This window comes from Amyelois transitella, chromosome 2 (assembly GCF_032362555.1).
Source record: "Amyelois transitella isolate CPQ chromosome 2, ilAmyTran1.1, whole genome shotgun sequence".
Taxonomy (NCBI): domain Eukaryota; kingdom Metazoa; phylum Arthropoda; class Insecta; order Lepidoptera; family Pyralidae; genus Amyelois; species Amyelois transitella.
Window position 1 is genome coordinate 4494342 of NC_083505.1, and position 15293 is coordinate 4509634.

Sequence of the window (15293 nt, forward strand, 5' to 3'; positions counted from 1 at the left end):
TGATGTTTGAAACTGTAGTTATGTCAATTACATTTTCTATAAATTATGCCCTAAAATAGGTATATGAAAACATTCACTTGCAGATAAGAATATTTATTGCATCACACTTCCATATTAATTAAAAATACTCGAAACTTATGTAATAAAAGAATTATTGTCATCTGTAACCATTTAAGACAATACATTAAATTTATCGGACAATACATTTAATTTATCGTGAATCATTTTCGGTGTTATCGTATCACAAATTAGGCATTTCTCACTCGCTTCAATGAACGGAAATGTGTCATGTTTGGTTTGCGCCGGCGCACGCAATTTCACTGAAATATGCTTTGTCGCCAAAGGAAATGACAAAGAAAACGTTGAATTGTAATAGTAGTATAAACTGGTTTATGTATTGATTTTTTTTGTGAAAATATTTTAAGCAGTAATAAAACCCCAGTTATTTAAATAAGGTATATAATGCTCAAACAATATCTGGCGAATTTATCACTTTACTGACGCTACTTTTTATTATTTTGAAATATGGATAATAGATGCTTCCGATTTACATTCTTATTTATCGAGTATTTGGAAACTGCAACTTCTTTAGTAGGCTTCAGATTTTCTAGATGAATGTATGTATCTTTATACAAATGTATGTTAACTGTCCTAGATTATAACGTGGCGTCCATTGTGACTCTCCAGTGCTTGACTCAATGCAAAGCGTTTTCTTGTATTATTGTAATTCTATTACATGTGAAAATTCTCTGATTTGAGCCCAGTAAAAAAAGGCCATAAAAATTACATCCACTTTATTTCTAGGAAGTAGTTTTAAGAAGGGCTCGTTCCTATCTTGTAGGTATATGTAATGAGACTTAAAATTTTGTAAACGATCTCTGAAAACAAAAATTTCTAGGTGCTACCTTTAAATAAAAAAAAAATGCTAAAATTTATATTAATTGTTTTATTAGACAATATCACAATTTTTTTTAAATATAAAAATATGAATGTTATACTTCCTATTAATACAAAATCAATACCTGTACAATAATAGGCTATCAAGCATTTACGCGTTAAAATTTGACAAAGGCGTGTTCCCAACTAATCGAAGTTTATGCTACATAGTATATCTATTTTACATTATAAGGGAACAATTTTGTAAAATTCTGTATTATCTTTTTTTATTCTGCTTGTAAGACAATAAACTTAGTAGTAGGTACATAATGATCTACGTATTCATGTAGAATTAGTTAAACCACTCTGACTGGGGCCGATTCTACACCCACCCAAAACACCGCGCCATTCAGTGCGATGGTGGCTCTGAAAGAGAGAAATAATTTAACAAAATTATATTTTTTTCATCCATTCCATATGATCACGTGTATATCCTTTGCGGGGTAGACAGAGCTAGCAGTCTTGAAAGACTGATAGGCCACGTTTAGCTGATAGGCATAATGATAGAATTGAGATTCAAATAGTGAAAGGTTGCTAGCCCATCGCCTAAAAGAAGAATCTCAAGTTTAATATATAAGCCCATTCCTTAATTTTTTTCTTTACAAAATATAAAATAATCTCCCTTTGTCTTCATATGTTCAAAACACACTCCAAAATTTCGAACGCGCTTTTTAAATTTAGGAAGGAACGGAAGGTTTCTTCCGATATTTGAAATGTTCAGTAATAATAACAACAATGTTAATCTAATGGGATTAATAAAATGTTATTGCATCAAGATGCAACTAGGGATGAACTCATAAGGCTTCGTCGTTGGCATAGTTTGCTCAGGGACAACTTAGCTTGGTTGTTATCGTGAAAAAGTAAGCAGTTCCACTTCACCCCATCAAAATTACATTACAATATACACAATCATGTCTGTCTCTTCCAGGGTAGATGGAGCTAGCAGCACACTACAAAAACCCCGTTATGCTATATGGCTCATTGATGGAATTGAGTTTCAAATAGGTGACAGGTGATAGCCCATTTAAAAAAAATCCCAAGTAGAATTTTCCTTTGCCTTTTCCAATACTCACGGGAAGACAAGCAGCTGGTAACACTATGTTTTTTCTTCTCTACTAGACCAACATGGGACCGTGCAATAAATGAATGTGCCTTTATGCTCTTAGTTGCCTTTTACGACATTTATGGGAAAGAGATGGAAGTGGTCCTATACCGGGAACCACACGACACAACACAAATTACCTGAATTTAATTTCTCCCTTCAAGTCTGCAGGGGGCGTCCATGTAAACTTGACGGTCTGTTTATCCTCGCTTTCGTCGTGTTTTTTGTGGGTCACTGCGTTCTGAAATCAACAAAAATAAATATAGGTACTTCCTAGTAATAAATAAAATTGACCAATTTTACATGCGATATATAGCATTTTTGGAGAAAGGCCTGTGGCGTTTTTACGACCGTAAACATACATTGTTACTATTCCCTTATGTGTCCCGTATGTCATCTATATGTATTTCAAGTTGCACCCTCTGCCACCTAGTTTTCGGGCCGTCGGCTGTGGGTCCGCTTATTAGATGAGGTACTACTTATCGCATTCCACTTTCATTATGCCTGAGGTAGAGATAGAAAATAAGACATTCCTTGTTCGTGAATAGCCCGCTTGAGAACCCACTAAAGAGGCATGTAAGTGATAAGTTTTATGCTACCGTGAAACCGACATGATTTGGGGTGTATAATACACTTTGTAAGTAAATGTTAACTTTATTTAATGCGTAACTCATGAAACATACCAAAATTTACTGTAAATGTTTATTTCCTCAGCACGCATGATCTAATCACAATAATAGGCGTATTCTAGTTTTGTATAGTTTGCTTATAATGAACGTAGCCTAATCGCAATGCATGCGAATATCTAGCTTTAACCATGTCCATAATAGCTTTACGATAAATTCCGATCTCTGTGAATCTGGGACAAAATCAGTAGTTATATAAAGATTAATTTGACCGCAGGTAGTAATTTATGGAAACCTCGTTGCATTGTAATTTCATGATAGTTCAACGGGCTACCACTAGACTCGGGTCAAGGATATTTTTGACGGTGGCCGGTGACAGAGTAAAGCATCCAGTTATTACATGCGTCCTCTGTCTAATAATATGGCATGCAGTTGTAAGGAGGTCATAGTGGTTGACAATGGGCGGAATTTGATGGATACTTAACCTTCCAACGAAGATTACATTGAACTCTGATACTTTTGGTCGGTAACTGTTGAAACAGGTGAACGTTTACAAGTGAAGGGTACAGAAATGTCCTCGGTTGCACATAGCCTATGAATGCAGAGATTAGTTATCGATTTAAAGAAGGGTTATGTTATATTAAGAAAAAATTAAACCTCTTCAAATGTAAACTTTTCTCGGTTTTACCTACCACCACCCAAATTTACCTAAACAACTAACATTAAGCACGAAAAGTCAATCAAAGTACATAAAGGGGATTTGGTTTGAGTTACAGATACTTAATTAGAAATAAGTAGATACATTTTTACTAGGCTTTTTTATTGTTCTTTGTGCAATCGAAATAGACATATTACTGAACTAGACATATTTTAATAAATACTCTTCTAAAGATTTGGTCTATCTCTGTGCCTGTGAGTGTGTGTACCTATTAAGTAGAGTTGTTTTTTATTGTATTCGTTACAAGCAAAAATACAAATCTTTACTCTTTATAATATTGCATTGACCGATCTGTTTAGTTACGAAACAGCAACCTAACTAACACAATGAACTGCATCATTAAATTATTCATGAATGACAATAAATTTTAAGTTAGGTCATTAATCACTTGATTCTATGTGGATGTGACCTTTTACTACAAATTTATCCTTGGTGAGGAAACGGACAACTCACAGTATTAGGTAATATTGAATTATAGATCTTCCACAACCGCCAAAATTTTTGAATTAATATGATCTATAAATATTTTAAAATGTATGCATGAAGCTAAATACGAATGTGAATGAAGCGAAAGTAAGGAACGTGGCAATTGGAAAGATGTGGTCCCTGCCTACCCCTTCCGCAAAGAGGCGTAATGTAATTAATGTACCTAATTACCTATATATAAATGAAAGACCTATCAAATAAATCGTGCTCTTAATGATAACCTGTCTTATATTTGCCTTAATTAGATGAACTACTCTTGTCATAGTCGATATAGACTAAATATAAGATCTAATTGCTTCATGGATCTCTCTCATTTGCCTGTTTCCAGTTTTAGATTAACTTTGTCTACGGTATCCAGTAAGTAGTTCTTTTTGCAATTAGACTTTATCTATGACCAAATTTAGTAGGTACTTAAATGTAATTTCGCATTCCTCTTATTTACTTAATTTATTAAAGTCATTTTCTCTACAATTTTTTAAGTAAGTGAACTTAATCATTGTAAAAAATAATACTTTTAGTACATTTGTTGTGCGTTTCATATTTTCAAAAGCCGTTAAAAATAAAATATATATAAGATACACTTTTGATAAGTGTATCTAAATATATAGCAGTGACCTTAAATTCACAAAAAATGAACAAGTCATTGTGTAACTGAAGGCTTTTTGTCTAAACATATATTTTCCTGTTACCTTGTGTTGTCGGGACAATCACATTTATAACTAGGAAGCTTTTTTCTGAACAGTTTAATTATGGGAATATTATTTTTTTGGATACTTATAATAATTGACCAACTAAAGACTACAAGTTATGTACATATATTTTGACATAATAAAGGAAACGGCTCCTGTTCCATCTCTCTCAATACAAACTCTTTCATCTCTCCCTTTATATCAACGTTTCCCCGAATCACGATTGCATTTTACACTTGGGTCTGTTAAAGATACCATTGTTATAAATAAGTGAAAAAAAAAAGATTTTTACGGTTGACCAAAAGCCTGACACCAACTTGCCTTGAAAATTTTTGAGGCCTAACTCGTTGAAGTCTTTTTGTTTGAAAATATTGTCCTATTTAATTTTGCGATGAATAAGATACATGCTATGGCCAGGCTATATAGGTTTTAGGTACTAAGTGCTTATTATTCATTACTTGCCTTATACTACATTAAAACTACATGCCTATTGACATAAATTTTACAATTATCATATCTCTAACGATGTGATGGATGATAGTTCACGTACCTGCCTTTGAAATATTCGATAATACACGTGTTCATATTAGAGTAGAAATATTCAACATTTCAACGAGAGTAGGTAATTAAGTTTTTAATTAGATTTTATCGGCATAAAATTATTAAAAAAATATTAGATTAGTAAAAAAAGTTTTTTAACTAATAATTTCATAGAATTAATATTTATTTGAAGTGCTTAGAGCTTTGAAAAAAGTTTATGAAGATTATGGATGTAATAGGAGAAAAAGGATAAAGCTGTTTTTGATAAAAAGCTTTGAATCTTGAATCTTTGAGCTGCTCTGAATCTAAAGCTATCCTAGTCAATGATAAATAATTCGAAAATAGACTTACATCTGGTGTTCCACAGTTGAGCAGTTGCGCGAAGGGGTCCTTAGGGTCGACCTTGAAGCTCCCGACGATATCGTCTCCAGACCTGGCCTGCAGCAGCAGACCACGGATCTTGTCAGACGGAGACTTGCCCGAGATCGTCACCTCCATGGAGTTTCCTCCTTTAACAGTCTAAAGAGAAAAATATTCCATCAGAAACGCATGAAAAATAGTCTTGACCTTATAAATAAAAGTATTAAAATTCTTTTCTTGTCTTTGATAGAACAAAACTACCAATCTTTAGATATGCTTTTAGCTTATGTGGTTATTGCAACATAACGCTATGTTGACGTATGTATTCTATAGTTGGAACAACAGGCATTTAGCCTCATCAGTGGCTTTCAGAATAAAATCTCTTTCCAAAAACTAGAAACTAGATTGCTATTTAGTTACTAGTTTTCCCTAACAGTAGAATCTAACATTGCATAAACTTATTGTAATTAGACTAAGAAACCCCTTTCTCAACTTAACCACACGACACTTCTAATACCGCTATCGTTAAAATTTATAGAATCAAGCAGAAGAAATAAGTTACCTTAGTGCTAGTAGTGATGGTGTAAGGTGGTTGCCTGGTCTGGGCAGACACAGGGTGCCTCGGGATCATGTCCTTGCAGGCTCCTGTGGGAGCGCCCGCGGAGTACGCGTCCGCGGTGGCGACCAAAGCCACCGCAACGGCAAAGTATGTACACCACATATTGAACCTGAAATAATGTGACTTTCTTACCAAAACATTAATACTTTTACGGAAAAAAGGATGAAGGAAGCATGGAACTGTTCTACTTTTTTTCTTTTAAAAAGTTAGGTAGTTAGAAGAAAGTAATCTACTAATATATAAATGCTGTTTGTATGTATCACTTTCACGGCTAAACAGTTGATCCGACTTTGATTAATTTTGGTACTTATGCATAAAGTTAGAGACCCAAGTTCCAACATCAACATTAGGTAAGGAAACTATTTAGTTATGTATGAACCAATATCATAATGTCTGATTTTACTGTTTTAGGCTGCAAAAGTCGCGGGAAAAGTTATCTTTTCAAAATTTTCTTAAATCACTAAGAAGTAAGTATTTAAAATACTTTTCTGGAAAAAAATATTGTTACGATGGAACATAAGTAATAACTAAATGTATGCGAGGGAACTCGCGGGCAAAAGCTAGATGTTCTCATAATTTGTTTAGATTATACTGTGAAAGTACCCTAACTTGTATAAATCCTCAGACTCGAATTAAAAAGGGGGTCATGGTCTTTTTGTTCTTCGGATCCCAAGTCAACTTCTTGCAAAGCTTGTCGTCTTGAAGACAGGTTTGCTACATATGGCGCAACACATCAACAAACACTTTCGTTTACCTATTGCACAAATATGCAGATAACAATTCATAAAGTGACAAATTTCAAATCTGTTTTAAAATATGTACCTTCTTACTTGATTTTAAATTACGAAGATATTTACGTTATGTATCCACTTACTACTACTAACTGTTATATAACTAATGAGGGTTTTGATTATTTTTGCCTTTGGGTTTTAAATAAAATTTAATACTCGGAAACCAATATTTTTGGGGACTGTAGCCAAGCAAAAACAGAACCCTTAGGTATTGTCTCGTCATGTCCATAGGTCTCCTTATACCTACGTTTGTCACATAGCTACTTTGTGTTTAGGGTGATGAGCCTGGGTGAGATCGACTTCCGGGAAAGTGAGGCAATACTTATGAAGAAAATATTTATTGCAATGAATGTCTTATAGATAAACTGTAGGTACTTATAGGATTAATCTAATTCTTCGGGCTAAGGTGAGTTAGCTAGTCATGCGGAAGGGTTGGCTAACGTCAGGAAAATGAGGAAGTTGATGATTGACGGCCAGATGGTGAAATAATATTGCATTATGATCGAGGGCTTAGTAAAGTATGTATATGTCCTTAACACTTATCACGTTTAGGTTTCTAGATAAATTAGAAATAATTGATTTTTCAAAAAAAAATCCTATATTTAATTTATATTTTTTAATGACTTTATGTAATTCTAATTATAATAATAATTAACAATGTAATTAATGAATATCTTACCTACAATCTCAAATCTGATTATAATTCTGATAACTTCATTTATTTCTTATGAAGTTATCAGGCTGGAATTAATATTCTTTTTTAAATTATAAAAATATTTAATATCCATTTGTAACAAAAAAAAAAAAATCAATGCGCATACTTAATTCATTTATGTACTATTTTTTGAATTGTTTTATTTTATTGAATTAATTTAAACCAAATAAACTGTAAACGTTTAAATTGTGCATAATTTAATAAGCGCGTAATCTTAAGCAATGTTTTATTTACCTTGAAAGTTAACGAGGGAGTGACGGACAGACAGACGCGTTCGATTCCGCCAGCGTACTAATGCGTGAGCGTGTTCAACTGCAAGTTATATACATACTAGCTTATACTTCGACGTTTCTCAATCAGGGCTCTACGAGAGTGCCGCTGATTCCGTACATATTGGTAAATATTATTATCTTTATTCAATATTAAGGCTTAGCTTTCATGTTGGCTTGGTCTTAGAAAACGTACCTACCTAGTATTCACTTTCCGCGAAGGTCTAATTTACTTGTGATTCTCCTTTTATGCTGTGGATTAGAAACCTGCCACTAGTGAAATCTTAATTCCTTCAGCTGAACATAGCTTCCAGTCTTTTCGAGACTGCTGGCTCTTCCTACCCTATGAGGATTATTCTTTCTTTATAGACGTGATTATTTTTATGTTTGTATCAATGTTATTCTGATTATTATAACACTATGGAACTAGGTAGTATGTTATGTACATATTCATGTAAGTACCTACTTACATGCCCAGTGATTTGTACTATGCGTTGATTTAATATGCCAGTCAGTGTCCTCTTTTTACCCCTGTGGCACTGTCTACATCGTAAGGGATAAAGATGTGATTACTTATATGTATGTGTTATTAAGAGTTCTGCATAGGAGCAAAGCCGCGGGCCATCGCATAGTATATTTCGTTTACTATTCGCGTCTGTCCGTATGTATGTTACTGTGGTGACATCTCTACGCCACAAGTCATAAAAACAAAATCACGCGACGCTATCAGTAAAAAAACAGATAAAAAGTCTTAATCGCGCAAGCAAAGATTTCACGGATTGGAGCACATATACAACCTCCGACACAACATTGTCGGAGCCGCGGTACCCAAAGCATAACACCTAGCCTGTCGGAAGATCTTCCCTTTGGTGGTGGTCGAGCTGAATCAACGCTCCCGCTAAAGTGAAAAAAAGAAAGAAAAATCTTTATTTGGCGCAAAAGGTAACATTACATTGTACATAATCATAGAAATAAAAAATTACATACATGTAGCGACCAAAAGAGTTTCCATTCAGCACTTACGGCGAGGTAACAAGTATACCTATTCGGTAAAGTTCTTCAAAGGTAATTATGGTAAGTATGTTGGTAGCTACATTACCTACGTACCTATGTATGATCTATAAAAAACTAAACGTATTTTGATGCAGTTCTTTATAGATAGAGTGATTTAAGAGAAAGGTTAATATGTATAAATGCTACCCGTGCGAAGCCGGGGCGGGTCGCTAGTGTATACATATAATTCTTAAAACAACCAATTGATGACAGGTTTTCTTTAGATTAGGCATGTTTAATAACGCAGGAAATATTCAGCATGACTGACATGATGCTGACACATCTCTAAACTTACCTATTCCCCTGTTTCATTGTTTTTACCAACATGCCTACATGACAGAGGTTTTTCCCTGCCCTGGATTGCGTTAAGGAAATTGATCCAATTTTCATCGCGAATATCTTCATGACACGAGGCATACCTACCTACTTATGTCACCGATACTTACAACATGCGGGCAATAAAATAAGTAATAGATAGAATTATAAAATGATATAATAAGTAGGTATTCTAATGTGGATTTAATGAAATTTTTGCCCGCCGATCAATTTGTTTGTTGTGCCGTGTGGTTCCTGGCACCAACAGAAAAAGGAGTAGGACCACTTTATCTGTTTCCGATGGATGTCGTAAAAGTCGAGTTAAGGATAGCATTTAAAAATATTTGGGATTCTTCTTTTAGGCGATGGGCTAGCAACCCGTCACTATTTGAATCTCAATTCTATCATTAAGCCAAACAGCTGAACGTGGCCTATCATTTTTTTCAAGACTGTTGGGTCTGTCTACCCCGTAAGGGATAAAGACGTGATCTGTATGTATATGCATAATATTTTAATTCTACTTACTACCTACCAAAGACATCTATCTACGATAGTCCAATATCGATACCTAGTCCTTCGATTGATATTGATAGTTGAGTAAAAGCAATAATATTAATAGGACTATCGAAAGTATCAACTTTGTAGATGGTTTCCAAGGTTAACTATTGATAGTAAAACTATCGTTAAATCGGCAACGCAGGTTTGGTTGGATCAATCGAAATAATTTGATGTATGACGATCATAAACAAAAATATTCGAATAGATTCGATTAAATTCACATTCAATTTGTTACGACATATTTTATCTGTTCCCGAAACTGACATTAACTAGCATTATTGTCTATGCTTCAGTGATATTTTCGGTGTGGTGGTCGATTTGCCAATTTTCACAATATTTGCTTCTGAATATAGGCGGGAAGCCGTAATATTCGGTAAAAAGAAATAACAATGAGTTTAGAAGAGGATGTTATGAAAATACAAAAGAAATTGACTAAGATGACTTCGGATGACGGCACGGTACGTCTTTATAAAGATTATCAAAATCAGTAAAGACGTCTTCCGCCAATCTTTTCATCACGACATTCTATTATATTGCACTTTATCACTATGAAATATTCAAATATTTGCACAAATCAGGTTCCCACATTATTTGTTTGTTTTTGCTCATTCTGTAGTTTTATGGCAACAGGTATGCAATAAGTAAATTTAAAGTAAGTATTCCCAAGCCTTAGTTCTAAATGTTACCTTTTTCTAGGGCCAGGAAGAAGCTTTGGAACTCCTTAAAGCTCTTCAGACTATGGCTATTAATTTGGAAGTATTGACGAAAACCAGGATAGGGATGACAGTAAATGCACTCCGTAAATCTAGTAAGGATGAAGAGGTGATAACTCTGTGCAAAACTCTGATTAAAAACTGGAAGAAGTTTTTGTCAACTCCCAGTACTCCTAAAGACAATGGTAGCTCATCAAAGTCCAAAAAAGATAGCAAGGATAAGGACAAGAAGGATGATAAGGAAAAGGACAAAAAACTACCAGCTTCATTCCCACCACAGTCTAATACTACTGATGCTATTCGCATCAAGTGTCGTGAGCTGCTTACTCAAGCACTCAAAGTTGATGGTGAAAACCCCAATGCTTGTGCTTCTCCTGAGGAACTTGCAGAAGAACTGGAAGAATGTATTTATGCTGAATTTAAGAACACTGATATGAGATATAAGAACAGAGTACGCTCTAGAGTTGCAAACTTGAAGGATCCAAAAAACCCTACTCTGCGTATAAATTTCTTGAATGGCGCTGTAGCTGCTTCTCGCCTTGCTAAAATGACTCCCGAAGAGATGGCCAGTGATGAAATGAAGAAGTTGAGAGAGAAGTTTATCAAAGAAGCCATTGATGATGCTCAACTTGCTACAGTACAGGGTACTAAAACTGACATGCTCAAGTGCGGTAAATGTAAAAAGAAGAACTGCACTTACAACCAGCTTCAGACAAGAAGTTCCGATGAACCCATGACAACATTTGTTCTCTGTAATGAATGTGGCAACCGCTGGAAGTTCTGCTAAGACTGCTTCTCAATTTTCTCTAGATAATAGTGTATCTTTTATAGTATGATACATAAATAGTATGAAGTATAATTATAATACTACCATAACTATGGATTATCTACATATATTTTGGTTTTTGCTATTTTACTTGCATGGATCTTTCTACTCTCTCTAAGACTTGAATCATGTTGAGTAGATAAGGCAACTTTAGTTAACATAATAAATTAATTGCTTTAAGTGAAATATACAAGTTTTATTTTATTTGGTCTATTTAGATAATAAGGGTCAAAAACTTGCATTTAGTAATATTAATCCTATGTGTAGAACAGTTTTTTTAATTTATGTAAATGTAACAGATTTTAAATTATTTACATTTATGTAAAAGTAACAAATTTTATGTAAATGTGTCTTCATTGTAGAAAAGAAATGTGTGGGTTAATTTTAATAAAACAAAATGAATCTATTTTTAATTATTTATATTTTGCATCATCAGCAACAGTCAGGTGTGGCCTTATAATTAACTTAATATAATTAATAAAAACGGCCTACACCACCTCAGCCTACCCCCTACATTTTAATATTTTTAGGAGTCTTATAATAACAGTTTCAATATTCTTAAAGTGCTTACATAATAAATGTTTTTAAAATTAATAGATCTAAAATACTATATATTTAAGAACTTTTATATTATAACCTAGTTATGTACCTATATCTCCAAGATAAAATGTGACATTTTACTTAAATTACCCTCTATAAAGATGTAGGTATTGGTAACATTAAAAAACAGTGGAATATATAATATCACTAATGATTGTGCTATATGCAACCCTCATTATAAATTTTGACTAGGCTTATAAATGTTCGAACTTCTTAATAAAAACATCTGCTTTACTCAAAATTATACATATTTTAGTTTGAAATTTAGTACCTATTCTGACTGTGAACATAATTAATATACCTAAGCTTTTGCATCTCATAAGAAATAGTTGTATTTTGTACATTTTGTAATCCAATCCACGCCATCCACGGTACCTACATAGTACAGTATGACACCCAAAATTTTCTGGACCATTTTCTAATCTAGTATGGCAAGCTTCACTTTGGTGAATCAACTTTGCTTTAATTTTTGGCTTAAACTTAACAAGAATATTGTCAAATGTTTGATGTTACAAAGCATTAACAACAGGACAATATGTTTCGGTATAGAATAACTTTATATAGGTTTTCTTTACATAAACATTACAATATAAAAAATGCATAGTTTACTCAACCATAACTTCTCCAGTACTTATTTTTACATACATTTTTTTCTCCTCTTTATTACATAAGGAGATCTTATTACGTATATCTAACTTGAGATCCCTAGATACATTTTCATCATCTATTTGAGTTATAGTAAAACTAACATCTTTGTTGGCAGCAAAACACTCTGGAGTTAATGTTTTCTGATAACTAAAATGTGTTTTCAAGTGTTCTCGTAAGAAATGGGATTGAACGACTACCAAATCGCAATAGGAACATTTGTATCCCGTATTGAGCACGTCCGACTCGTCGTGTCTTCTATAATGGTTTGTTAATGCATCCTGTCTTTGATTAGTGTAGGGACATAATAGGCATATGTGCATTTTTCGGTTCGAAGGTGGCATAGTTTCATTCACATTTGGATCCTTACCAGCGCTATTTATGGAACGCCTTCTTTGAAGCAGGCGAAGAGTTTGTTGATCGCTTATCGAGAACTGCTGGAAGTCACTTTTGGCTGTACTCCTCGGAATTGTTTTAATTGCTAGTTTTATATTATCGCCATTGTCGTTCTGTTTTGTTTCTTGTATCCCTGTTTCTGTAAAACCATTACTCTCCTTCTTTCTTTCTGCTTGTGCCTCGTCGTTCATTTGATGTTTTCTCATATGTTGGACATAGTTTGCATAATATTTTACGGAGTAGTCACACAATTCACATTTATACCTCTGTTTTGACCCATGTAATGACAAATGTATTTTGTATTGTTCCCTTTTTTCGAACGCTGAGGGGCATTTGTGACATTTGTAACGTTTTTCTTTTTGCCTTCCATTCTTCAGGTAAGTGGGATAAATAAATTCAGGGTTACCATGCATCAGATATCCAAATTGAGGATCCGCTTGTAGTACTGGCGGGAAATGATCGTTAGGTTTCACTAGTTTATCCTTATCAGTCAAACCTCGCTTCTGAGCTTCAGTTTTTCTTTGAAACAAATCCGTTCCGGACAGTGGTATATTTTTATAATCCATATCATCACCGGAATCATATTCACCAGACTGTTTATTTTCTGCAGTTTCATGTAGCAATTCGTGTTTTGCTAAGTTTCCTATGTTTTTAACCGCGTAATTGCATTTTTTACACCTATGTTCGCCGTCGCTTCCATGTAAGCCTAAATGATAGGTGAGGGCAGAGCTTTTAAAGAATTTTGCCGGACATTCTTTACAAAAATATTGCTTGGATGTGTGTTTTGTATCGGACGACTTTCTTATACTAGAGTCATTTTCATAGTTTTTATTGGATTTTGACACAATCCAAGTAATATTAGACGTTGTTGGGCAATGTACAAGTTCCAGTTGAGGTTGCATATGAGCTGGATGCATATTATGCATAAACTTCAACATTTTAGTTTTCGTGTGATATTCATCTGAGTGTACGGTTACATGCGTTTCTAATTCGTCTTCATTAGGTGACGAAAATTCGCATCTTTTACACTTATTAAAAAATGTCTCATTATGGCGTGTATCATGAGTTGTCAACTCTTCTTCTGTGAAGAATCTCGACGGACATTTCTGGCAGAAGTATAAGATCTTTACTACTTTGTTCTCACAAGCTGACGTTTCTTCCTTTTGTAATTCTTCCTGCACATTTGTTTTTTCAACTTCGATCACTTTACGTAATTTGTCAATTTGTTCTTCATCGGGCACGTCAGGTTCGACAGGGCAATAGATTCGACCGTAGATTTCGCCATGAGCTTTAGAATGTTCAGCTATTCTCACTGCGTTATCACATGTGAATTTACATTCCGAACACTTATATATAGTAGTTTCACTATTTTCTACACAGTGAATCTTTTCATGATTTGGTATCTTGCATTTTTGAGAATTTACGTACGAACAAAAACGACACTTATACATTTTGTGAAATTCATTTTTGGCCGACACCCACACAAAAGGTATCTCCTTCAGCATAGAGAAATCATCTGTCTTTTCTGTTTTGTTGGTATCTGACACCATTGCTTCTAATTCGGCTTCAGACTCGGATTTCTTCGTAATAATTCCATGCACTCTCAAGTGCTGATTAAGTAAGTGTCTTTTAGAGACGCTGTAATTGCATTCCGGGCATTTGTATTCTCGAGTTTCATTAGGAGCACGATGAAACTGTTCATGATACATATACTGAGATTTACTGTTTGTTTCGTAAGGGCATTCCGTGCACTTGTGTCGCTTTGTGGACGAACTTGATGTTCCCGATGAGCCTGGTTGCATGATAGGATCCGGTAATGGTGATCGACTTCCCATTGCTTTTGCGATGTATTCCTCTGGTTCCGTTATTCCATGCAATAAAAGATGTTGGATTAATTCTGGTTCATCTTTGACGAAGAACGGGCAGAAATAACATTTAAATATAGAGTCAGGAGAAGGTTGATGTTGCTGCAAATGCGCCATGAGTATTTTCCTGTCAGTGGACCTAAATGGGCATTTTGTACATGTATCACCAGTAATTTCACTTGATGTAGATGTTTCTGGCTTTGGTTTGATTGTAGTAATGACCTTAATGATGCCATCGTGTTTCAATCGGCAGTGTCTCTGAAAGGTTAAAGAAAGTTAAGTTTAGTCAGATGCATGATGAAAGTTTTTTAATCTTTATTTAATTATGAAACTTTGTCTTTATAATAAGTCAGTCCCATTTCAACAGGTTTTAAATTTAACACAAGGTACTAATAGAATCGAAAATTATGTTCAGATTTGGTACTTGTGTGGATTATTGCCATTCATTCATTTATATAGTCACGTCTATAT

At 34.2% G+C, this 15293-nt stretch overlaps 3 protein-coding genes across 5 annotated transcripts in view; 1 reads left to right on the plus strand and 2 right to left on the minus strand.

Moving 5' to 3' along the window:
• Positions 1-1003: 1003 nt before the first annotated feature.
• Positions 1004-7889, minus strand: LOC106143055 (putative defense protein Hdd11). The gene is made up of 5 exons (XM_013345025.2): positions 7817-7889; positions 6020-6185; positions 5449-5616; positions 2179-2279; positions 1004-1302 (listed from the first exon to the last, which is right to left on the minus strand). The coding sequence occupies exons 2-5, from the start codon at positions 6176-6178 to the stop codon at positions 1233-1235; spliced, it is 498 nt and encodes a 165-aa protein (XP_013200479.1). The 5' UTR covers positions 6179-6185; positions 7817-7889; the 3' UTR covers positions 1004-1232.
• Positions 7890-10055: 2166 nt separating this feature from the next.
• Positions 10056-12143, plus strand: LOC106143144 (transcription elongation factor S-II). The gene is made up of 2 exons (XM_013345154.2): positions 10056-10235; positions 10474-12143. The coding sequence occupies exons 1-2, from the start codon at positions 10167-10169 to the stop codon at positions 11275-11277; spliced, it is 873 nt and encodes a 290-aa protein (XP_013200608.1). The 5' UTR covers positions 10056-10166; the 3' UTR covers positions 11278-12143.
• LOC106143143 (zinc finger protein 91) overlaps positions 11719-15293 on the minus strand; it is a 28979-nt gene continuing 25404 nt past the window's right edge. For all 3 annotated transcript variants that reach the window (XM_013345152.2, XM_060954711.1, XM_013345153.2), the window contains one exon: positions 11719-15080. In XM_013345152.2, coding sequence (XP_013200606.1) covers positions 12522-15080 — 2559 coding nt within the window. In that variant the 3' untranslated portion in view covers positions 11719-12521. The remainder of the gene's footprint in view (positions 15081-15293) is intronic.